The 24,925-nt window shown below is 50.8% G+C and overlaps 1 protein-coding gene across 2 annotated transcripts in view; it reads right to left on the minus strand.

Moving 5' to 3' along the window:
- Positions 1-22,571, minus strand: part of Acly (ATP citrate lyase) — a 48,181-nt gene extending 25,610 nt beyond the window's left edge. The window contains exons 1-14 of one of the 2 annotated variants that reach the window (XM_050156747.1): positions 22,438-22,571; positions 17,837-18,002; positions 16,349-16,471; positions 14,653-14,715; positions 13,995-14,185; positions 13,471-13,550; positions 11,291-11,421; positions 10,417-10,535; positions 9,467-9,603; positions 8,701-8,762; positions 7,227-7,344; positions 5,040-5,194; positions 4,249-4,339; positions 3,187-3,216 (exon numbers count right to left, since the gene is read on the minus strand). In XM_050156747.1, the coding sequence (XP_050012704.1) occupies positions 3,187-3,216; positions 4,249-4,339; positions 5,040-5,194; positions 7,227-7,344; positions 8,701-8,762; positions 9,467-9,603; positions 10,417-10,535; positions 11,291-11,421; positions 13,471-13,550; positions 13,995-14,185; positions 14,653-14,715; positions 16,349-16,471; positions 17,837-17,995 (1,459 nt within the window). In that variant the 5' untranslated portion in view covers positions 17,996-18,002; positions 22,438-22,571. The remainder of the gene's footprint in view (positions 1-3,186; positions 3,217-4,248; positions 4,340-5,039; positions 5,195-7,226; positions 7,345-8,700; positions 8,763-9,466; positions 9,604-10,416; positions 10,536-11,290; positions 11,422-13,470; positions 13,551-13,994; positions 14,186-14,652; positions 14,716-16,348; positions 16,472-17,836; positions 18,003-22,437) is intronic. The other variant, XM_050156748.1, reaches the window with a different exon arrangement.
- Between the last annotated feature and the right edge of the window lie 2,354 nt (positions 22,572-24,925).

The following is a 24,925-nucleotide window of genomic DNA, read 5'->3' on the forward strand; positions in this document are numbered from 1 at the left end:
CCGCAATTATAAGCATCTGTAATCTACCACGTCGGTGCTGGCAACCAACCCAGGTCTTCTGCAACCAGGTTCCAGAGCACTGCAACCTGCAAGTGCGCTTAACCTCTGAGCCATGTCTCCAGCCCCAGCTGCTGTTTCAAAAGCAGGATCTCAGGTAACCTGGGCTGGCTTTGAACTCACTATGTGGCTGAGGATGACCTTAAACTCCGAATCTTCTTGCCTCTGGCTCCCAAGTGTTGGTATCACAGGTATATACCATAGCACCAGCCCTTCTTTACTTTCAGCTGTAATGGAGACAGGGTCTCACACTATAACACAGAGTGGCCTGGAACTCACTATATGGCCCAGGGTCACCTCAATCTTGTGACAATGCTTCTGCCTCAGCCTTTTGACTGCTGGAATTGCAGGTAAGCGCTACCATGTGTGGCTTAATAGCTTTTTAAAGGCACTAGAAAAAAGTTTGGCTTTCCCCATTTTGACACCTGAGGACTTTACCCTCGCGGCAATGCTAATCAGCCTGTAAATCTAGACACAAACCCAGAAATGGTCAGGATTTGAATGCTCACAAATTCTAGGTCAGTGGGTCAGGGGGTTCAGCGGAGGGACATGGGGCAGCTGGGGCTGAGGCCAGGACAGACTTATCTCTGACAAAGGTTACAGACTGGACTTGGACACAGGCAGGGCAACGGCCAGCCAGCACGAGGCTACAACCTTCTCTCTGCCCCGTCCTTCCCATTCTCCTCATCTCCCAGGTGGCTCTATGCTGCTCAGAACAATACTCTTGAACAGACCTTCTAATGGCAGGAAAGACTTTAAAGACGAGGGCAGCTGGGCACAGAGGCTCGCACTTTTAACCTCAGCACTTGGGAGACAGTGGCAGGCAGTGGTCTGGAGAGATAAACCCTGTCAAAATAGGGGGAAGGGTTGACGACACAAAGGGGCTACAGAAATCCAGTCAGTAGCCAGAAAGGAAAGGGTCCTTGCCTAACTTCACCTTTGACTCCCTGAACATCCTAGTGGAGGTAGCCGCCCTTGAGGGACATTCTGTGCTAGTTCTGTGCTACCCCGGGGAGAGCAATGTACCTCATCCAGAGGCTTCCGGTATTAACAGACTGTGCTACTGCAAGCTTGGCTAACCAAGATCAAGGGCTGATTAAATCACCGAGCAGGTCAGCAGTTAAGCCTCTCAGGTCAGAAGGATCTTGACTTGTGAATACCTAGGATTTACTGTCAACCTGAACCCAGGGTCCCTACAAGACAGGGAACCTTAGAGTGAGGGCAGCCACATAATCCAGTCTCATCTTTTTAGCCTCAGGAAATTGAAGCAGATATCCACAATGATAGTGGTCCTTGGTAATCTAGGAGAGGCAGGATTACATGATTTGAGAAAAACTCAATTGTGTGATAAAGAAAGCCATAAAGCAGCGAGGCTCTGCCACTCCCAGGGGAGCGTACACTGAGCCCAAGTGCCATGCCACACATAAATCTGTCTTCAGAGATAAGAACAAAGTGCCCAAATCCCTACAAACCCACCCACACCTCCTGCTTTAAAGGGCAGAGCTCAAGTGCTTACCTCCTCAAGCACAGAAAAACAAAAGCCAAAGGGGCCACTGGCATCAGTAGCAGGAGGCCCCAAAGAACTTTAATGGCTAAGTAGGCATGGGAGCACTCTTTAGGACCTGGTCTCCTCCTGACCCACTCCTCTCCTGTCCTCCCACTTCTCCAGCTAAGTGACCAGAAAAAGTCACACACACACCCCCACAGCCCACTTTGCCTAGGGGAGAAGAGCTCCCTGAGACTGAGTCTGTCCCTGTTTTATTGGCACACTGTGGATCTCACCGGAGGAAGATAGGAAAGGATTATGGGCTAGCAGAGGGGCTGGGAAGATGGCACAATAGTTAAGAGCCAGTACTGCTCTTGCAGAGGACCTGACCTCGGTTCCCAGCACCCATGTCAGGTGGCTTACAACAGTTACAACTGCCTGAAACTCCAGTCCCAAGGGACCCAACACCCTCTTTGGTCTCTGAGGGCACCTGCACTCAGATGAACAACTCCACACCTCAACACACACAAGTTAAAATTAAAAATAAATCTTTTTTAAAAAAGCTGATAGGTAGAGGGCTGCCCCCATTGTCATTGTTTAGATATTTCTACCTACCCTAGGGACCAAAGTCATCAATGAAGACTCTCTTGCACTTACAGCCGTGAATGTCAGTTACATGGAGGGGCTTGGTACAGTTCAGCATGCAAGGAGGCTCTGAGTCTGATTTAAATATTTAAAGAAGGTCATAAGGCAGTCCTGATGCTTGTAACTGAGTAATCTACTTGCTTGTCAATGGGCAGAGGTGTGTGCATGCCTAAGTGTATGCACTAAAAGTGTCCACTGCAAACTGTGACCTCAGACACCAAAGCCCAGACCCCTTCAAGTCCTTAAAATGACCTGTTTCAGAGACAGATACCACCTGACCTTCCTGGTTTGTCTCTTTTTTTTTTTTAAAGATTTATTTATTTACATATATTTAAATATTTATTATGTATACAGTGTTCTGTCTACCTGTATGCTTGCTGGCCAGAAGAGGGCACCAGATCTCATTACAGGTGGCTGTGAGCCACCATGTGGTTGCTGGGAATTGAACTCAGGACCTCTGGAAGAGCAGTCAGTGCTCTTAATCTCTGAGCCATCTCTCCAGCCCCCTCCTGGTTTGTCTCTTTACATCTACGGGGGTCTGGAATCAGGAGCTGTGGGATGCAGTTGTCAAAGCGGCAAAGATGAGATGCAGGTGAGAATGAGGGTTTAGCTGCAGCTCCTAGGGCAGCCAGCAGTCAGAGGCATCAGTGCTCTCTGCCACTCTCCTTCAGCGGGATGTTACCCTTTCCCAGGAGCCTCCCTCCTGGCACCCCACAGTCTCCTAGGCTGGCTCTTGCTCCTTCTATGTCTCCACCTTGAGGCTTCCTCCAAGAGAAGGAGCCAGAGAGTGCTGTGCTGGGGCAGGGAAGTACTGAGTCGGACAGAGAAGGGACACAGAGCAAAGACTAGACTTAGGGGGCAGGCCACACCAAGGTGGGCACAGAAAATATACTACACAACACTGCAACCCACTAGGGAAGGAAGAAACAAAGCACAGAGAAACTGGCACCCACTAACAAAGCCACACGCAGAGTTGGGGCAGGGTGGGGGCATCCTACCTTGCAGGGGTCTTGGACTTGGGACTGAATCTGTTAAAGAAAATGACCAAGGATACTGAGTGAACTGCTGCTGGGAGGCTGTGGTGGGAGAGCGTAGAAACGGGACGGGTCCACAGACAAGCTTTCTGGTGCTGCCACTGTCTAATTCACAGTGAACAGCAGGAATAAAGTCAACGAAAGAGGCCAAAACACCAGTGGGCAGAACAGAGGCAAGCAAGACAAAGAACTGGGGTTCAAAGAGAGGGCAAAAGGAGGAAGGCTAGGAAGGCGCTCTGAACACTGAAGCCTCCTCCAGGCCCTCTAAGTGACATACTTCCATCTGGGCTGGGTCACACCCTCTGACTGCCAATCTCCCTTTCCCCATGCAGCACAGTACAGCGATTGAACCAGCATGGTGCTGGACCCACCACTCTCCACTGTGGACAAGGCTGATGCCTTGGAAACTGCGAGGCGGTGACTTCTGATCTTGAGCCTCAGAGCTACGGTCATTATTTCTAAGATCTCTTAGTTAGAGCCGCTTGACTATAGCACTGGGAGGCTGCAAGGCTCCATCAGGCAGGGGACGCCAGTGCCATTCATCTACTGCTAGAGTGAGTGCTGGCAGGTCACTCGTCACTGGGAGGGAGATGAACTAGGTGATGTGTGCAAGGGCGCATAGAGAGATGTGTATTAAGAGCCCCTAGCTGGTGGGGGGAAGACACATGACTGTTGAGGAGCTAGCTTTGCTGTCTCCACTTAGGAGTCGGGGAGAACAGTCCTCTTTCTGGTTCTGCTGAAATCCTCCTGTCTCCTCCACAGTTCAGTTCACAGACCCAGGAAGAAGGGTAGAAAACGGCAGAGAGGGAGATGATTGGGCAGTGTGGATCCTCAGCTCCAGAAGCCACAGGGAAGACTCAGGTCACTCCGTTCTCATGAGATACACTCCCATCTCATGCTGAGGCCCACTCCCACAGCCAAGATCAAACTGCGTCCCTGCCACCTCTTCCAGGCAGGCCCCAAACAGAGAGACACGGAGGACACCACAGTTCTTTTCGTGCACTGTGCTAAACATCTGGGAGTTACCTTGGGGCATAGCTGGTTTGGCTTTCTTGGCAGGTGCCACTTCATCAGCTCTGGACTCAGAAAAAGATGCTGTCCGGCTGGGTGCTGGAGTCTGGAGTAATTAATGGAAGGAGAGAACAGAGTCAAGCATCATAGGTAGTGGCTGAGGACAAAAGCCACTGGTCCTGAATGTCCCAAAGAAGTGAAGTAACATGCCGAGCGGTGGTGGTGCACGCCTTTAATCCCAGCACTCAGGAGGCAGAGGCAGGCGGGTCTCTGTGAGTTCGAGACCAGCCTGGTCTACAGAGCTAGTTCCAGGACAGGCTCCAAAGCCACAGAGAAACCCTGTCTCGAAAAACCAAAAAAAAAAAAAAAAAAAAGATTTACGCTCAGCACTGTTTTAAGACAGAGTCTCACTATATGTATAGCTCAGGCTAGCGTGGAACCCACAGCAATCCTCCTGCCCCAGTACAGTTGTGCACTAAACCTAGCTCGACTGTGTTCTTCATACACTGCTCCCAGAAAGTGATATTCTAGCAATGCCAAAATGGGGAAGGACTTTGTTCCATGGTACAGATGACCCAAGAAGATCCAAGTGGCTAAGGCACCTGTTAAAGTCCCCCATCTCTTCAAGGCCAGTCAAGATTTGAACTCGGGTTTGATTTAAAAACCTTTAGTCTCTCCATTACTTTACCTTGACTTGACCATAACCTTGTACCAACATCCCAGTATCCTCCTATCCCCCTAAATGCCAGAAGAGGGACAGCGTGTCCTTTGTAGGACAGAGGGGGATGGAGGCAATCTTCACCTACCGATGTGCTCCCGCTGGCATTAAGGAGGAAGTTGGCAGTGTGAGCTGCTGTGGGTGGCTGGTTGGGGATGGGTCTGTGGCCCAGGGCCATGCCCACAATAGCCGTCATGTGAGTTTCTGTGCCAAAGACATGGATGGGGATTCCAGTGGTCTTCCCTATGAGAGAAGGAAAAAGCCCATGATTCAAGATCTGGAGTAAGTGCCTAGTCCACGGGACTCTGCAGAGGCCTCTTGACAGTCTTGCTCAATGCCTGGCACTGTGAGGACAAGACTGATTACCCAGACAAATCAGCTGTTCAGAATTTCACCACTAAACCAGTCTTTCAAAAGATCGCCTATTGACAAGGAGAGGAAGCAGCAGCGTCACTGGCAGGCAGGTGCCAGAAGGGATCAGCATGCGCCTCTGCGCACCTGGATCCCGGCTTCCCACACTCCTCCATTCTTCACCTGGGCCTGCCTCGCTGGCCTGGTCTGTTTCTAAATGCCCTTAGCTGGCTCCCCTGGGGCACTGGCCTTGCTTCTCCTACACAGAGCTGGCACCTTCACCTGCTGCTCCCCCATCACTGAGTTCAACACAAATGCCAGCTGTTAGCCTCCCTAGCCTTAATGGCACACCCTCCACACAACCCTGTCTCCTGCATCTCCTTCACTGTTTTGTTCTTTAAGAGAAAGTCTTACTATGTGGCTCTGCTGGCCTGGAGCTTTCTCTGTAGACCAGGCTGGTCTCAAGTCAGAGATCCACCTGCCTCTGCTGCCTGAATGCTGGGATTACAGGTGTGCACCACCGTACCTGACATCACTTCAGATGAACAGATGGACACTAGCACTTGGTACCACTTTAGCTGTCTGGTGGGGTGGGGAGTTTGCCACTGATACTGAATTTTAGAAAATGGGAAGGTGGAAAGGTCTTGCCTTTTCAAATCAGACATCAAGATCACTGACAAGAACGTCTTCTATTTGTCACTTTCTGGAATCCACATCAAGAGAACTGCTTTTCTAAAATGCTTCCACAATCTTCTAGGTGGCCTGTTTCTACGTTAGCCACCCTTCCACCTTCTCTTCACACAGGAGCCAAGTCAAAGCATGCTGTTCCTTTGCTCAAATGCAGAATAGACTCCCAACTCAGGTCACTGCCATGGCTGTACGGGACCTGTACAGCCCCACCTCCTCCCTCTTGACCTAGTCTACCCAGTATATGGGTCCCATCTCACACACACAAACACACACACATGCACACACGCACACTCTCACATACACATACACACACACACTCTCCACTGTAGAGCCTTGGAGTGTGTCCTCTCCTCCGCAGAGATCATCCCTAAGCTGCATTCCCCTGCTCCAGGTCTCTACTAAAATGTGACCCCTTGTCTAGTCACTTGTCCCCTTTAATTACTCCCTGGCATTCAGCATGACATGACATTACAGTTACGCTAAAGCTCTAGGACTCGGCACACTACTTGACACAGAGCAGGCATTCTGTATTTGTTAAATGCAGAGCCCAGTCATTCTCAATTTGCAGACCTTCACCAGGGTGTGGCAGAGCACAGAAGGATCCAAGGAGCCTTTTCTAGGACAGTCAAGGAGACATGCCACAGACCTTGCAGACAGAAGGGAGAGGATACTAGATGCTGGAGGGATGACTCAGCAGTATGAGCACCTGTGACTCTTGTAGGAGAACCAGGTTCAATTCCTAGCACCCATAGTGGCTCACAACCATCTTTAACAGCAGTTGTAGAAACTCCTAAGCCCTCTTTTGTTATCTGTGGCTCTAGGTACTGCACACAGTACACATATATACATGCAGGCAAAACACTCATACACCTAAAATAATCTTTAAAAAAAATGGCTGAGCAGTGGTGCTGCACGCCTTTAATCCCAGCACTTGGGAGGCAGAGGCAGGTGGATCTCTGTGAGTTAGAGGCCAGCCTGGTCTACAGAGTGAGTTCCAGGATAGGCTCCAAAGCTGTTACAGAGAAACCGTCTCAAAAAACTAAAAACCAAAAACCAAAACCAGAGGGTAGTGGTTGCACACACCTTTAATTCAAGTACTCAGGAGACAGAAGCAGGCAGATCTCTGTGAGTTTGATGTCAGCCTGGTCTCACTCTACAGAGCATGTTCCAGGACAGGCTGGACTACACAGGAAAACCCTGTCTTGAAAAAGGTAAGAAAAAGTCCCCATCTTACCAACTTCCCCCATCACTCTCAATCCCTCTTGATAGTTGGGGCCACCTCTTCGGACGAAGATTGTGACCTCATGCTCCTTCAGGGGACCCTGGTAATCTCGGATTGCTCTCACAATGCCCTAAAGAAAGTCAAAGGACCACAGAACATACGGTTAAAACAAGGCAGCCACAATCAATTTATAACCATGATAAACAAATGCACAGGTGTACAGAAAAGGCCCACTCTCACAAGGCACAGCAGGCCCTAGTGGTCAAGACTCCAGAGGATCACAGAAATAAGCTGCGTGAACTGCAAAACTACAGGCCCAACATGTGGCCCCTTGTGTTGAGGAATGACCACAGAGCAGCCAAGAACCATATCCCTCAAGACTCTGGCACACTCGACCGCCTCAACAGTGCTTCGGGGTCTCTCGATAAGGCTGCAATCATTCTTATCTCTTACCGCGATTAGGGAGGGGGCTATGCTATGTCAAGGTCCTATGCAAGGCTTCTCAGTTATGTCAAAAGCTGCCTCAGTGATTTAGGGAGCAGTCTGGAAAATCAGAGGCCACACTTCTTCTAACAGAATGCTGACTTGAAATCTAGCTTCTATCACCAAATGCATGTCACAAGACATTATACAATTCCTGCTTGATGTCCAACCATCCCCTCAACAAGGATGCTATCTGCACCGCAGGACATGCCCAAGTTAAAACTGTGGATGCAAACCCACTTCAACAAATCAGGCCCAATTTGGGAGACCCTGCTGTAGGATGAGCTGTGGTACTTCACTTACTGAGCACTCAGACTTTCAATGTGGAAACTATTATTCTCAAGACATAGATGGGATGACCACATGTGGCATGTTTCTGAAAAGCTGCAGTGAGCATCATGATATGAAATAATGAACAGTCCTCTGAGAGGCTAGCCTGAAGGGGTGACATCTGAGAAATGGTAGCTCTGTCATCTTTGTGGACTGGAGTCATGTTTTTTTAAAAGCATGTTCCTAAGGTCCGGACTCATGGCCATGTACAGGGACACAGACTCAGAGCACTCTGGCCGGATGAGGTCATCTCTTCCCAACGTTCTGGAGCAAGGACTGGTGACTGAGACCCGCAACCGCAGAGAACCCAGCGAATCAGTGCTGAGAATGAGGACAGTCCTGTCCAGTCTCTGAGAACTGGTTCTGAGATGAAAAGGCAAGCCTTCAACTCCCCCCACCCCATTGTGCAGATGGGAGAGCTATTTTCTAGCAAGTGCTAACTGCAGAGACACACAGCTTCAGAGCCACATCTCCAGTCTTCTGCTTCCTCCACAAAGACCCTAGGCCAGGGTTCAATCTCCAACACCAAAAAAGACAGACAGACAGACCCTAGGTCACAAGCCCTTAATCAGACAAAGGCAATACACAGGAACTTGCCCCGGGCTCAAACTTTGCTGTCCCCCAAGCCCATTTTCCCCAGAAACCACAGCTACCACTGCTCACACCTAGTTACCTTGAAGGTGGCAGCCACATTGGTGAAGTTTGCAATGCTGCCTCCGATGATGAGGATCTTGCCTGGATTGGGAGTAAAAGCGAAGTCAAAGTTAGGGGGATAAAAACACGAGAGCTCAGCCCAGGAATTAATTGAACTGAGGATGTTCTGGCTCCTGTGAGCAAAGATGCTGTAACTGGAAGAGGTACAGGGAGCGAGTAGGATGCTCTCCCAAAACAGCCACTCAGCTGTATCAGCTCAGCTCTTCACTCCCCGCCTTACCCAGAGGTGATGGCTCAAACCTACAGTCTCTATCTTACTTCCAGCTGCTACCCACAAGTCCACCTTGGTGTCCTGATACCTCTGCTGGCAATCTCACTCTTTCTTCTCTCTCCCTTAAAGGGGAACTGGCAATATATAGCCCTAAAACTGGGAAGGTGCGATAGGGACACTGGGAGTCACAAAGCCTGGTAAGCTGGAAGACATCGCTAAGCTACAAGTCTATATTCATTACAGCAACAGCATGGCACAGTCTTTCCTCCTCCAGGTTGTTGTTGATACATAAGGTGAGTTTCACAAGCTCCTTGCCCAACAGGAGTACTTCTGACTGATGTTGCCAGTGTCCACCAGTACTGCGAAAAACAGCGACCCTGAAATTAAATGCCTAGTCTCAAATTGCAAAGGACAGGGCCGTGGCTTCAGTAATTTCTAACACATGTCTGTTCCACACACCGTGACACCCCAGAAAGTGTGTGTATACCCCCATGCACTTATGCTGGGGTCTTACCATCTGGGTGCTTCTCCCGAGTCATAAGTGAGAGGATGGTCTTGGCATAGTCATAGGTCTGTTGTTCGCTGGGAGCACCCGAATACTCTCCGTAATTCGCCAGTTCATTGACACCTCCAAGATCACAGATGGTATCACTGCCAGAGAGACACAGAACTCAGCGCTTGCTCCGGGCAGAGGGGTCACACCTGTACACAGCTGCCCATCATTCCCAAGTCAGCTTGCAGAACTGGCCTCGCAGACCTATAGCCTTCAACCCCCACGCAAGCCGCACTTGAAGGCCGGTGTGCCATGAGACTCCCCCGGGCAGAGTACTTTGCCAGCCTCAGGGCACCAAGGTTCTGGGCACACAGCGTGGGTAAAATGAACAGTGAGCAGCTGCCCAACATGGCCCAAAGATACAAGAACTAGCATTTGCAAGAGTCCTCAGGGAGCAAACGGCAGTAGCCAGGGCAGCCGGAGAGCTGTGGCAGATCGTACATCTACTGTAATTTCCGAGAAAAACAGTTGTTGAGAAGGGACTAAAACGAGGTCCCGATATTTCCATAACGTGAAAAAGTGCAAATGTTTATCTAGGCATTAAAATGCCACAGGAGAGTAGAGAGAGGTGTTGGCGGCGTGCAGAATGGGTGAGTGGCTTTTACTTCCTAGTGTACTTTTTGTTTTGTTTTACTTTTATTTTGTTGCTACTTTTCTATGAGGCACACATCACCAACTATAAAAACTTCAACCATGAAACCATTTTGAACTAAATAAGGTTACAGAAGACACTATGCACAGGGCAGATGTCCCCAGAGCCACTTGAAATCCTCAAGGATGCCACTGCTTTCATCTGTTCAGTAAGCTCATGGACCACAGATAGGTGAGAAACTAGGGACTCCAGGCAATCCACGTATAGGCACTAGGTGGGTGGACTGGCTGGAGGCATCTGCACCCCTCCTTCCTGTCACCTGTATACGACGGAGGCGCCACCCCCAGCAACCATGGTCCAGATCCTCCCCTTGGGGTTCAGCAAGGTCAGTTTCAAGCTTGCCCCACTTTTGGCATCCAGGTCTGCAATGTAGGCTTCCTGGGGAACAAACAAGCACAGGTGGCCTTTTGAGCAAGGTCCAAAACCCCAATACCACACAGCTCTCTATCTGAAGGCACAATAAGGAGTTATTCAATCATTATAGTGGGATGTGGAACGGGGAACTGTAAGGCCTGGGACAGAATACGATAGCATCTTTAAAGTACCAAAGTCGCCTACATCCGGCAAACAAGTTTCTCAGCTCCATCCCCTGACTTCAAGTCCTTGGTCCTCTGCCGGAGTCCAGGCCCCACTAGGTCCTGCTGCTTCCACCACTCTCCCCACAGCAGCTCCTACCTTAGCTCATCCCACATCCTTGTCTACCCCCCAGCCCTCTTCCTTCCTCCAGTCCAGCTAGATGACTTCACACAAGGCCTGATCCTGCTGCGAGGACATCTCGAAGGATGCAGTGGGGAGCAGCAATTAAAATTCTCAGCCAGTGGCCAGGAGAAGAACCTTCCCGTCAGGGTCGGGGAGAGCCACTTGGAATTATCAAGAAGCAGCAAATCAAGTGAAGAGCACAGAGGCTGATTGAGAGTGATGCCTAAAAGGATTTCTGGCCAGGAGTCAGAGGCTTGGCTGATTCCCACTCCGAACCCCCAACCTCACTGGGATTTTAAGAAAATTAAATGGTTCTCCATTTTTCTTTTCCTGCCAAATACAGAGCCAAGATGGGGACCAAATGATTGTCTAGGATTAGTCACGCTGTCTTCTGGGCCCCGTCACCCTCCATCTCCTCCCCAAACCCGCCTCACCTCTGGATATGCCTCACGCCCAAATGGGGGAGGAAACTCTATATCACCCCACTTCACTTTGCAGATGTAGTCAGCTGTGGCATCCACCTTAGCCGCCAAGTCCAGGATGTAGACACCATCTTTGGTCACCACTAGGAGAAAAGTCAAAGCAGTCAGACACCAGCTTCTGACCCATCCCTCAAGACTCCTCCAGGTGCAGCCCACGCACTCTACACACGCCTAATAACCGTAAATCAGTCAACGGTCCTCGTGGAGACTCTCAGAACACTTCCCACTCATTGACCTTCAGGTAAAAGGTCAAAGGAGACTGGTTAGCTGCCATGGCAAGTTTGGACATCTTCATAAAATGCCGTACTCCTTGTTTTGAATATTCAAGCATTGGCCTACCTGTAAACTTCCCATAAAACAAAACAAAATCTGTTTTCTAGAGTTGGTAGTAGATGGGAGAGGCCCTAGGTTCAATCCCTTACACCAAATAATATATTAAAACATGAAGAAAGGGCTGGTGAGAAGGATCAGCGGCCTGGCGGTTAAGAGAGCTTGTTGTTCTTCTAGAGCCAGACCCAGAACCCACGGATGTGGGGCAGCTCACAACTGCTTGTAACTCCAGCCATCAGACAGTCCTTCTGGTCACCACAGGCACACACGGCATGCATCACACACACACACACACACACACACACACACACAAATATTAAATCTTTAAAATCAATTTAAATAATAATAAAAACTGCTGAAGAAGATATGGGAGCAGAGGACAAACGAGAAGACCAGAAGTTCAATGTCATCCTCAGCTCTATAGTGAGCTTGAGGCTAGTGTGGACTAGACTAGACCCTACTTCAAAATAACAAAAAACAAAACAAAAAAACTGGGGCTGGACAGATGGCTCAGAGGTTAAGAGCACTGACCGGCTGCTCTTCCAGGGTCCTGAGTTCAATTCCTAGCAACCACATGGCGAATCACAACCATCTATAATAAGATCTAGTGCCCTTTTCTGATGTGCAGACATACATGCAGGCAAAACATTGTATATATAATAAATATATCTTAAAACACACACACACACCACCCAAAACAACAACAAAAACCTTGTTGGTCTAGGTCTTAGGTTCAAATCCCAGTACCACCACTGCTACTGCACACCCACACATACACACATACACTACTACCACCACACACCCACATACTTGCATGCCCTACTGCTACCGCACACCCACATGTGCACACATGCACCACTGCTACCGCACACCCACATACATGCATCACTGCTACCGCACACCCACATGTGCACACATGCACCACTGCTACAACATACCCCCACGTGCACGCATGCACCACTACCGCACCCCCACACGTGCACGCATGCACCACTGCTACCGCACACCCACACGTGCACGCATGCACCACTACCGCACACCCACACGTGCACGCATGCACCACTACCGCACACCCACACATGCACGCAGGCACCACTGCAGTTAGAAGCCCTAGGTGTGGATACCTGGGTCTTCTGTGGTCTAGCTAGGGAAGTCTCAGTGTTTGGTGCAAAGTACCCCAGAGTGCTCTGGGCCCCAGGCCAGCGTATTCATCTGCAACGCCTCACTAAGCATCCATATTTCTTCTCAGGCCATTTAGCTAATTAAGTTAGCACACAGCCATCTGGCCCACTAGAGGGGCTGCATCCTCAGCTGGAATTCAGTAATTCCCCTCTTCTTGGACTCTGCCCCGAGAGGCCTAGCCAGAATCTGCCAGGCCATCTGTTTCCTTCACAGCTTGAGAGCCTGTAGCCACTCTTCTTGGTGTTAGGGGTAGTAAATGATTGACCAACCGAGGGAGGGCTAGTGAGGCCTCCAAGGGTACAGGAAGGATCAGATCAGAGCCTGGGAAGCCTAACCTGCAGACAGGAACAACCCAACAGACAGACTAAAGCCAGAACTTTCCCAGAGTGGGACAAATTAAGGCCAAAGAAAGAAGTTGGAGTTGGCTAAAGTTACAGTCTAGGTGCTCAGAAACAGGAGCTGGCACTGAAGACCACTCCTTATGGTGATGCCCTGGGTACCCAGAGAAGTTCTGTATTGCCTTCTGGCAGGAGGGCCCAGGCTCTCTGAGCACCAAAGCCAGGGTTACTGTAGGCATGGGGGCCCCTCCCCATTCTGCCCCAGCAAACAAAGCTTGTTACCAAGAGGGTTGATCTCAAGGTAGGTAAAGTACAGATCCTCGTAGAAATTGAACAGGCCAGAGATGAAGCTGGCCAGGACTCTGGAAGGGAAAGGGAAAGAGGACCAGTTAACCAATCAGTCAGGACTCCATTCCCTCCCCTTCCCTGTAGCAATCTCGCTGTCTCTGACAGCCCAGCTCACGTCTCCACTCCTGACCCTTCCACCTCCATTGTCCTCTGCCAACCCTGATCCCTTGGATGTCACTCTTCAAACACTGAGGCGGAAAGAACCTGTCAAGCTCAGAGCTGGAGGAGTGCCAGACAGACAGGGGCCAGGAGGTGAGGGACGAGGCTGGCATACTGCAGACTGATTCCAAGCCAACACCCTCCTGAAAACGTGGCTCCCTTCCTCAGGACAAAGCTGTACCCACCGCTTATTCCCAAGCAGGGAGGCCCACTCTACTTTCTCTCTCCTGTACCCAGAGCCCAGTGCATTGGTCTTCTCGTCCCTAGTTGTGCCCACATCATCCCTCTCAGAACTCAACTCTTTCTTGTCTTCAGGGGCATGGACCAACAGGTGTCTCTTAATGTCTTCAGTGTTCAGCTTCTCATCCACACCTACGAGCAGCTTCTGGGCTTTGGCATCCACATCGCCCACATCCACACCCCCTTCGTGGTGGAACAGGACGTAGTCTCCTTCCCGAGTAGCATAGATGCACACATAGAACTCCTCCGCCTTGCAAGTAAAGATAGTGTCAAGGTGGGGAGGGGGCCCAACTGGCGGGGGGGGGGGGGCGGTAGGGGAAGGTAGCCCAGGAGCGGAACCCGACCCCCGTGGTCTCAGTTCTAAACCCTGACAAGGAGACTGCTAGTGGACAAGGAAAGACAAGAACCCAACCTCCTTAGCTGAGTCAGAAGCGGAGTCAGTGTCCCATTTGGAAGGGGTCCTGCCCTCAAGTCCGTCTCATCCCAACATTACGAAGTCCCGTTACCTGCTCTCACTCTGTTTTGCTGCAGACTAAGCCATTCTTTCACCACGGATTGCTTATTCATAATTTCCTCCAGGCCTTTGCCACAGTTTTGGAGACCCCTGGTCCCCTTGGCTATTCCCTGAGGCATCCCAATCTCTCCTTTCATCATTTTCGGGGGACAACCACAAAGCTGAAGAAGGAAGGCGACCCGGCTTGGCACTGCCTCACATACCTGACTGTGGGGCACGAAAGGTTCAATCAGAAAGTTCTTGAGGAAGCCCTTGGCTTTGCCGACCTATGGAGAAATTGAGCGAGACAGCTGAGACGCATGGCGTGTTCTTCACAAAGCATTACCATCTCACGCGGCAAACAGATTTCTCTAGAAGTCAGGACGATGGGGTCACAGATGAACATGAGAAGTTCTCAGGAGAGTCCTTCTTCACACTTCTGCTTTTACTTCTGCTTGGGGAGGGGGCAGGAGTACATGCATGTCATGTCAAGCGTGTGGAGATTGGACGATAGTTCAGAGCTTCCTCCACCATGTGGATCCCAAGAATCAAACAGAGGTCGTCAGGCCTGATGGCAAGCGCCTTACCCATTGCTCAATCTCGCTAGCCCGGGCAGTCAAGCAGGGAGATGGGAACTTGGGTACCATGGTAAGGACACACTACTTTGCCCTGAGGTAGACACTGTGACCTAGCCCGAGGACATGAGTTCAGGCCTGATGGGCAAGAGAGAGGAGAGCCAGAGGCTGATTAGGGCAAACTCTCCCTCCTGTGTTTCCTGGCTAAAGACAACAGGCCTGCGGAGCTAATCAGCTTGAGTGGGTCCCTGGCGGCAGCAGAGGCGAGACAGCCCTCATCCCCTGAACCCCCCGCCTGCCCGCCTGCCCGCCTGTGCGTCATTGCTGAGTCAGGGACCAGACAGTGATCCATCAGAGGTAATGAGCTGCTCCAGCCAGGTCCGGCGCTGCTGCCAGCTCAGATGTCTGTGACATCTCCCTCCTGTCAGCCTGCTAGGAAGGGAGCGTGATGTGCTCCCTGGGGACACTGTTCAGTACCCAGCCCAACCACACTCTCCACAGGGGCCTGGGAACTCAAAGGTCAGATCCCTCTACCCCTGGACCCATGAGCAGCTTCAAAGATCCATCTTTACCTACAAGGACCAGAGCCTAGGAAACAGAGTTGCTTGGAGGAAGCCAGCATAGAGGAAGATGTCTCCGATGCCACCTCCCCAGGGTAGCCAACACCTCATCCCTGTGCCTGTCCCTGAGGGGCACCAGTCTCTGCAGAACTCTGTGCCAAGCAGACACAGACACACATCCTCCCCGGGCTAAGCCAAACTTCAGACCCCATCCACCCCCACCTCTTTTCCACCTCCCTTGGAGAGCAAAGAGGAGAAAACACACAGTTTTATCACCAAGCATCGCTTAGTTTCCTCGCTCTCATCCTCAGAGCTGATAGTAATCACTGAGCTAGGAGAGCTAAACTTCCTCCTCAGCATTAGTAACTATCTTCGTCCATGGCTCTCCACCCAACATCTCTCTCTCGCCCGACAATTCTGCAGCTCCCCTTTTCATCTTGTTTTAATTCACCTTCTTTGTAAGCATGTCATCCTCGACACCCACAACTTTAATTTGGAAACCAGAGAGCAAGCCTTTGTCCTAGCTCCTCACTGGTGGTCACAGTTTCTGGCTCTCTAGTTGTTCTGGGGTCACAAATGTGGCACATCTTATCTGAAGCACTGTCACTAGGTTGGTTTCCTGATGAGGGAGCTGGGAACAACCGCCAAGATGGGGCTGCAGCCAGGCCAGTCCCACACTCCATCCCTCTCCATCTCTATGGGGCAGGCTGGGTTGGGAGTCATAGGTTGGTTGAGCTGCAGGTTACCATGTTCTTTCCACCCTGACTCCCTACATCAAGACTCACGGTGGCCTCGTGTCCCAGTCGAGGTTTTAGCCAGGATTTGACTCCATCCAGAGTGAGGTTGACCCCGACTAGGCCAAGCTTTCCTCGACGTTTGATCAGTTGGTCTGGCTTGACCACCAAGCTCTGAAATAAAAAGGGTTGGAACTTAGAGTAAAGAAGGAAGAAGCTGTATAGAAAGTGAAGTTGTATGGCTTTTCATCACCTGCTCTCACGTTTATCCATCAGGACCACTTTCCTGTGCTGGGGCCTTTCCTTACCTACCCCAGTCAAATCTTTTGGCCATCAGAAGACAGCCAGGATGAGCCCGGCACAGAGATGCTCAGGGAATACCCATGAATGAGTGGGCTCTGACTTTCTCCATGGGAGGTATCAGCTGCTTTGTTCAATCACATTTAGAACATGGACCAGTCCTCTCTTGCTCGAAAAGACTTAGGACAGATCCTTAGGATGACAAAGGACCTTTGGAGATAATTTGCCCAGTCCCATCCCTATGTCTAAACATAACCACAATAGGCCAGGCAATCAGTCCTTCATTCCAGGACCAGGAAATCCACTACCTTCCCAACTGTCTCAGCAAGGGAAAAACAAAACAACAGCATAAGGCCTTGTCTGGGTCTGCCAGAAGTCTAAGTGCTCCCCGAAGCCAGCCAAATAAGCTACGGAAGGATCTTCAGGGCTTCTAGTCCAGGCTGACCCCCTTCACGGTCAGTCATCAGTTATTTCCACAAAGTATGAGGTCCCACTTCTTTATTTATGTGTGTGTGGATGAGTGCTTTGCCTGCATGTATATAGGAGAGGATATCAGACCACTTGGAACTGGGGTTACAGAGAGTGTGAGCTGCTATGTGGATGCTGGGAACCAAAGCCAAGTCCCCTACAACTGGAGTTCTCCTTGATCCTAACCGCTGAGCCTTCTCTCTAAACTCAAGGCCCCACATTTTGTTTCTTTGCTTTTGTTTTTCAAGACAGGGTTCTGGCTGTCCCAGACTCGCTCTGTAGACCAGGCTGGCCTCGAACTCACAGAGATCTACCTGCCTCTGCTTCCTGAGTGCTGAGATTAAAGGCCTGTGCCACCACTGCCCAGCTAAGGTCCCACTTAATTGCCCTGAGATGCTCCACTTTGAGGAAGGAAGGTATGCATCTATTTTTTTTAAGCTAAGCATCTAACAACTGCTAGATAGCACATGAAATGCTTCTTGCTAATCCTTATAGCTCATAGTGTTAATCCTTTTTGACATTAGAGAATCTAACTCTAGAGAAATAAAATGGCTTGCCCAAGGCCACATGGTTCAGAGAGAAGCATGATTTTGATACCAGTTTCCAAGTCCACGTGAAGGGCTCAGAGCAAACTCAAGACCCTGTTCAGCCAGCTGCAGACACACAGGCCAATCTGCAATCACGTAACTCCTTGGGACACCTCCAACAAATCAAAAGCTTTCTCCATTTCAGAGCGTGGAAAGAAGGGCCTGGGCTGCAGGCAAAGCTCACCTGACTGAGCAGCCAGGGGTGGTCCTGCAGCAGACGTGCCCAGTCTGTGTCAGGAGTAACCCGGGCATACTTGAACCGGTTCTGGATGGCTGAGGTGGTACAGATGTACTTGTAGAGGAGTTCTTTGCCGGTCTGCTCTGAGATTGCCTTGGCTGACATGGTTTACCTGGGAGGGTGAGCGGAACTGGTTAGTTGGGGCAGGAAGATCGATGCACTGTCTTCCCCAGCAGGTTGGATCTACTCCTAGCTGCCCCCAAACAACGAAACTAGACCTTGGCTCTTCTCAGAAGAACGAAAAAAGAGCCGCCTTAGGAGGGGATGGGAGATGTCGTCAATGCAGCTTCATCAGCAGAGACACAGAGTTGAAGAATGATAGAAAAGTAAGAAGGTGGCCGGGCGGTGGTGGCGCTCGCCTTTAATCCCAGCACTCGGGAGGCAGAGACAGGCGGATCTCTGTGAGTTCGAGACCAGCCTGGTCTACAGAGCTAGTTCCAGGACAGGCTCCAAAGCCACAGAGAAACCCTGTCTCGAAAAACCAAAAAGAAAAACAAACAAAAAAAAAAAAGGAAAAGTAAGAAGGTGGCACCAGACATGGCAGTGTATCCCATAATCCCATCACCCGGGAGGTACTGGGAGAAGAATCAGAAGTTCAAGGCCAGCCTGGGACATGTGAAATCTCAAAAAGAAAAAGGGAGAGAGAAGGGAGGAAGGAAGGGAGAGGGGCAGGGAGGGAGGGAGAGGAACAGAAAAAAATGTGCAATGTGCAATTCCTCTGAAACTCTTAGCTTGACCTTAACCTTGTCTCTACTCCCTCTGGGCAAACTAGCTGGCCTGAGGAAAAGGCAGACCAAAGGGGAAGCCAGGAACACCAAGAGTTTGATCCAAACACGAAGGCTGTTCTCTGAAGCGGACACACGGGGACACACACACACAGAGAGAGAGAGAGAGAGAGAGAGAGAGAGAGAGAGAGAGAGAGAGAGAGAGAGAACACACACACACAACTATCCTTTATGTCGTCTGACCTGTGAAGAACATTGCGGGAACTGCACAGGCTGGACTCATTTTCTCTCCAGGTTTCATTCCCCTCCCAGCCTGACTCACTCACATACGTTCCCCCTGGTAGGTACAGGCCCTGGTAGGGTGGGAGGAAGGAGAACATCCCCTCAAAGCTCGTTTATCCTAGGACACTAGATTCCCACCTCAAAGGACATACAAACCAGTCACAGGGCAGGGAACTTTGACCTAGAGATCATCTCCCCCACCCCACTGAATCATCTTAGCAGTTAACTTTGAGCAAAACAGAGGCCTCTCTGGGGACCACCCTGTACTAGTCATTCCTTAACTGAGCCAGAACTTAGGAGAAGGCAGACGCTATCCTTGGTGACATGTGTGGGAAAACTCATCTTAGGGGCTGGGAGCATGGCTCAGTGGCAGAGGACTTGCCTCACAAGCGTAGAGCCTGGGTTTGGTCCCCAGCACTGGGAGAAATAACTCATCTCATGTGAGCACATATATCACGTCCACTCAGACTCCGAATTCCGTTTCTCAGACGAAGAATCAAAGTTCAGAGGGAGGGAGTGAACTTGCCCAAGAAGCCCGACTCACCAGCAGGACTGGAGCCCTAACAGTCACTGTGGGCCTAAAAAAAAGGCGTTTCTCCCAAGACTGGCCCCCTTCGCATAATGCGGGAGGGTCTATGATGAAAATTCACTCATCCTTCCTGTCTACTACCTTCCCAGACACACCCACTCTCCCCCAGAGCATCTGCGAGAATAGTGAGACAAGACAGAGGAAGGAAACCCAGTCATGCATGCCCAGTACCTGACTAGATGAAGACAGGCTGCCTGTCTCTCCCAAAGGGCTAGAATAGAAGCTGCTGAATTTGCTGGGGAGAGGAAGGCAGATACATACAAGGAGGGTGAGTGAAGGAGCTGGCTACCTGACACATGGGGGAAGGTTAGATTCCTTGCCCAGCCCAGGGAAGGTGTCATAGGACCACACTGAACTTCCCTGCCAATAGGCCATGCAGGAGAGGCTCTGGGTGCTATTCGTGGCCAGGCTGCCTCCCTCTGTCTCTAATTCACCACAATGGGCATATTCAGCTTGGGACCTGGCCCCAAAGTGGGTAGCCAGAAAGGGGCTCAGAGACCTTCCCAGTGTGGTGCTTTTCCTGGGGTGACTTGTAACTCCTTCTCAGTTTGTTTCTGAAGGAGACGCCCCAACTAGCCCCACTGCCCCTAGATTCCTCCACCCCCAACCACTCCGGTACCATTTCCCAACCTTCTAGACTCAGACCAGAAAAACTGGTCCTGAAATCGAATGGGCACACCCCTACCCCCTCCCAAACAGAGTGCAGCCCAGGGCACGCTAAGCAGAAAGAGGAGGGGGTGGCACTGACCACTTTCAGCTATCAGTATACCTTCAGCAAACAGGACCACACAGCCCAAGAGGAAGGGCGCCCCTTCGCCAAGCCTACCCAGAAGTCTGACACTGACTGACAACGATCCCCAGAATTTAGGGCCCTCCCAAAAGAAGCCCAAGACCCAACCAAGGCAAAGAAGAGGGAGAAAAAGAGCAACCTTAGGCAACTGAAGGAAATCATAATTTCCTGGAGTCTCAGATCTGAGAGTCCATCTCCATGAGGCCAGGGGTGGGTGGGGTCAGAAGACAAAATAACAGGGAGATGAAAAAGGAAAGAGTGGCCAGTTAACCAAAATAAGATATGCCACTAAAGCACTGCGCCTTTCGGGGAGCCTGAGACAAAGGGCTCATAGAAGAACTGGAGGAAGGGCCTGGCTTCTCACCAGTGCAGCTCGCACATCCAGGGAGGCCTCAGACGAGATCGATCGCGATTTCAATTGTTGATTTCCTGCCCTTTGGAGCAATGGATCTTTGAGGTTTCCTATGCTTTTCAGAATCTGAAAACCCTTTGGGAAGTACGCATATACTCAAACGTCGACAAAGTATATTCCTATCTCTGATTGGAAATCCCCTTCCCCCTCAAGACACACACCCCAAAGTCTTAAACTGCCTTTTCCAGCAGCTGATGACGTCAAATTTGTGATAGATGGTTTCACAGCAGAGCCGAGACCCCAGAAACTGTTACCTGGTAACAATAATCCCCAAACTCTTCAGTAGAAACCATATCATGAACATGGACATACATAAACACACAGACACACATTCTCTCTCATCCCACCCCCATTTCCCCGACCCCCCCCCACTCCCTGTCTCTGTCTCTCTCTCCCCAAGGAAGGGACCTTTTGAGTTGAATGGGGTATTTTCTGCAGAGTGGCCCAGAATTGAATACACTCACAGAGGCGCCAGGAGCAGAAGCAACCCGCAGGGAAGGATGAATGAATGAAGCCTGTTCTCCAAGAAGGCTCCTCTGGGACACCATGGTAGACAGGAACTACTATGGATATTTCTTAGGGTCGACAAAACACTGTCCCTTTAAGGGTTAGGGGAAGCGGGGATGGGACAACAAGCAATCCCTATAGCAGAGGATGGGGCAGAGTTCTCTGGGGTATTCCCTGCTGCACCAGGCACCGTGTCTGAACGGGGATTAAAAACAGCAGCTATTCTGTGTTCACGGCCTCCCTTTACCGCTCCCTCGGAGTGTTTCAGAAGCTTTCTAAGAGGTGGATTCTTCTGGGGCAGTTATCTCTCAACATTAAAGAAACCCGAGACCCTGAACAGTGAGATAGGAAGCCCAGTTAAAGAGAGAAGACAGACAGGGTAGGCTGGCAAACTAAAAGTGCCCTAATGCTGTCTGCCCTCCTTACAGTTCTTTTCAAAACCTTGCCAGGAGGCCCCCCGACATGGCAGAACTTCAAGACTGGAGAAAGCAGCAGGCTCTGGGCACCGGACCTCTGCCAGGCCGGACAGGAGGAAAGGTAGCATCTTCTGCACACGCGCGCGGGCGCACGCACACATACACACACCTCAGAAGCTTGCCTCGCCTAGACTCCTGGGCACTCCGACCATCTGTTGTTTGGGGGTTGAACCCGTGGACAGATCCTTAGCAGGCAGAGCCCTTTAGGGGCCGTCGCTGCGGAGGCAAGGCCTCAGGCATCCTGGGGTGGTACAGCCCGCGTGGCTGGGGCCCGCTCGCTCCACACAGAGCTTTATGGATTCACCACAGAACTAATAGGACGGGCCTGCTTGAGCCCGGCGGCGTGCGGCGAGCAGTCACCGCCTTCTCTACTTCCCGCCCCGGTATCCGGTGGGGAACACGAATGGAGCTCAAAAAAAGTGTCCCCCAAAAGACCGGGGAGACTCGAGAGATGGCCCTGGGTGGAGCTGAAGAGAGGCAGGACGTGCAAAAGAATCCGGAGGAGGGAAGAGAGGCAAGGTCGGCGGCAAGCAACGTGCAAACTCCCAGGAACTAGACAAGGGTGGGGAGGGTGTAGACACGCGGCTCGAGGCCGGGGCGAAGACTACCAAAAAGCTGAGACCAGCACGAAAGTTCCAAGCAGGTGCAGGGAACGCGCGGGAGAGCCCAGCCAGGGAGCCGGGAGGTGGTTCCGGGTTGGGGGAGGGAAGCAGGAAGCTTCGCGGGGACTGGGGGTCGCGCCCGCGCCCACGGCTGCCGCACTCACCTCTTCAAGAAAGCCCGAGTGCGGCTCTCTGTCCGCAAGTCCCAGGTTACCCCAACTCCCTGGATCGCTCCAGCCGCCCGCAGCTGCCCGGGATCCGGCTTTTGTCCCGGCCCAAGCGGGCTCCTCCCCGCCCCCCCCATCAGCTCACAGGCCGAGCGGCCCGGCGATTGGGCACACGCGTTCCCTAGCCTGAGCTCTAAGCTCCTCCCCATTCGCTGCTGCGGTGGCCCCGCCCTTAGGCCTGGCATGGGGCTGATGGGACTTGTAGTCCGGGAAGACAGCGGGGGCAGAGGCGGGGCCGTGGGCGGGGCCTTGGATGGGGAGATGGGCCGGGCGGCTCTAGGAGGAGAAACTACGAGGCAGGGGGCTGTGGCCTGATCGCTTCAGGGGCTGGGCCGGCCAGCCGCCGGGTGAAGTCGCTGAAGGAGGGGGTTGTTGGCTCAAATGGCTGTAGCACTTATGCAGGACCTGGCATCCTCTTCCTACCTCCCATGGGAGAGACTGACGTTCTTACCCTAGGCACTCTTAAGCCGCCACACCAACCCTGCTTTTGAAATCGATGCCTGCTTTCCTTTCACACGTGGCACCTCTCCGCTCCTGGAACCCACCCTGTGGAGTATACATAGGGTGAGACTACACGACCACGCTAACAATCAGCTAGCCCGATGTAGGATAGATTGGAGGAAGGGGTGAACTAGAGAAGCGTCGTTCCAACGCGTCCAGTTCTCTCACCTGAGCGCGGATCTGGGCGGAGCTGATCATCTATCTGAGAGTCTAATCTAGAACTAGGGCTATCCCTGCCCAACCTCTTGCTTCTTTCCTCAACTTCTAACTAAGACACTGGAAGTAATGAACAGCCATCTCTTCTTTTCTGATATTTGTGAGATAGAACATATTTCCTCAACCCCAAACTGGAACGTCCAGTTTAACAGGTGCCCACGAAATAATGGGGCAGAATATGTGAAATCGGAAAGCCGTAGATATCAAGACTTTGATTCACTGCTTCCTTAGAATGGAAACATCTCTACTTGTACCTTAGTCCCAGTAGGTCTCCCCAGATTTCCTTGAACTAACAACTGTCCAGCTCTAGGAAAGAGGCCAGAACAGCCCTCTAATCAGCTCAGGTGATGCCTCAGCCCAGGGTGCTGGGAATCAGCAAGCCTGTGCCCCCTAGCGGGTGGGGGTGAGGGGAACCCTGGAGCAAATGCTCCCTGCAACAATGTTGCAACACTCTCCTGGGCAAACACTTTCCCAAGCCCCCCACCCCCAATCCCTTTTCAGCCAGCAGCTGGGTGGCTGAACTTGCTATGCCCATGCTTGACCAGCATGTACTGCTTGATGATGTCATCTTCTGGTCCCTTCCCTCATACACTCATCCTTTAAAGATAGCAGCTTGTCTGCTGTAGTGCCCCTTGCTCCTGAAGTTTAGGGAGAAGACCTAACGTGTCTTCCCAGAATCTACCCAAACCTCTGTGAAAGATTACCTCTTCCTGAGTAAAGAAAATACCTTCTCTGAAGTGGCTCATATTCAGGCTCTGGATGACAGCAATTCAGAGTTTTTATTGTTTTTTTTTTTTTTGTTTGTTTCTTTTTGAAACAGGGTAACCTATAGCCCAGGCTGTTCTTAAACTTGTGGTCTAATAGAGGGATCTTGAACGCCTATCCTCCTGCCTCAACTTTCCAAACGCTGAAATAACAGATGTGAACCACTGAGCCCAGTCAATTCTGAGTCTTCACAGGCTAACCCAGAAGGCAGTAGTTAATATTCATAGTTAATATGAATCGCCTGTGGGAGATCCCAGTGTGAAGGCTCAGCAGGTTAAAGACCTGCTATGCAAGGATGATGGGAGCACCATCCCTAAACCTATATAAAAGCAGATAAAGAAAAATAACCCCACAAAATTGTCCTCTGACCTCTGCACACATACGTGTAGCACCTGTGCACCCTACAGATACACAATAATAGCTTTTTTATAGGCAGGTAGATCTCTGTGAATTTGAGACAGCCTGGTCTACATAGTGAGTTCCAGACTAGCCAGGGTTAATACTGAGACCATGTTTTGTTTTGTTGTTTATAAAAGAATCACCTGTGACACAATTATACCTTTAGTTAGAAAAAAAATAAAATAACCTTCTTCCCGGATGTGGTAAGGCCATGGTTCTCACCCTTCTTAATGCTGTGACTGTTAATGTAGTTCCTCATGTTTTGGTGATCCCCCCCCAACATAAAATAATTTTTGTTGCTACTTTATAACTGTAATTTTACTACTGTTATGAATTGTAATGTAAATATTTGATATGCAGGATATCTGATATGCGACCTCTGTAAAAGTGTCATTCGACCCCCAAAGGGTCAAAACCCACAAGTTGAGAACCACTGTGATAAGGTAAGGCCAATACACTCATTAAGACCTTATCCAAAAAACAAGAACATTGGAGCTGGAGAGACGGTTCAGCAGTGAAGAACTCTTTTTTTTTTTTTTTTTTT

The sequence above is a fragment of the Alexandromys fortis genome, unplaced genomic scaffold, assembly GCF_014885135.2.
Source record: "Alexandromys fortis isolate MF-2015 unplaced genomic scaffold, M_Fortis_MF-2015_v1.1 scaffold_31, whole genome shotgun sequence".
Classification (NCBI taxonomy): domain Eukaryota; kingdom Metazoa; phylum Chordata; class Mammalia; order Rodentia; family Cricetidae; genus Alexandromys; species Alexandromys fortis.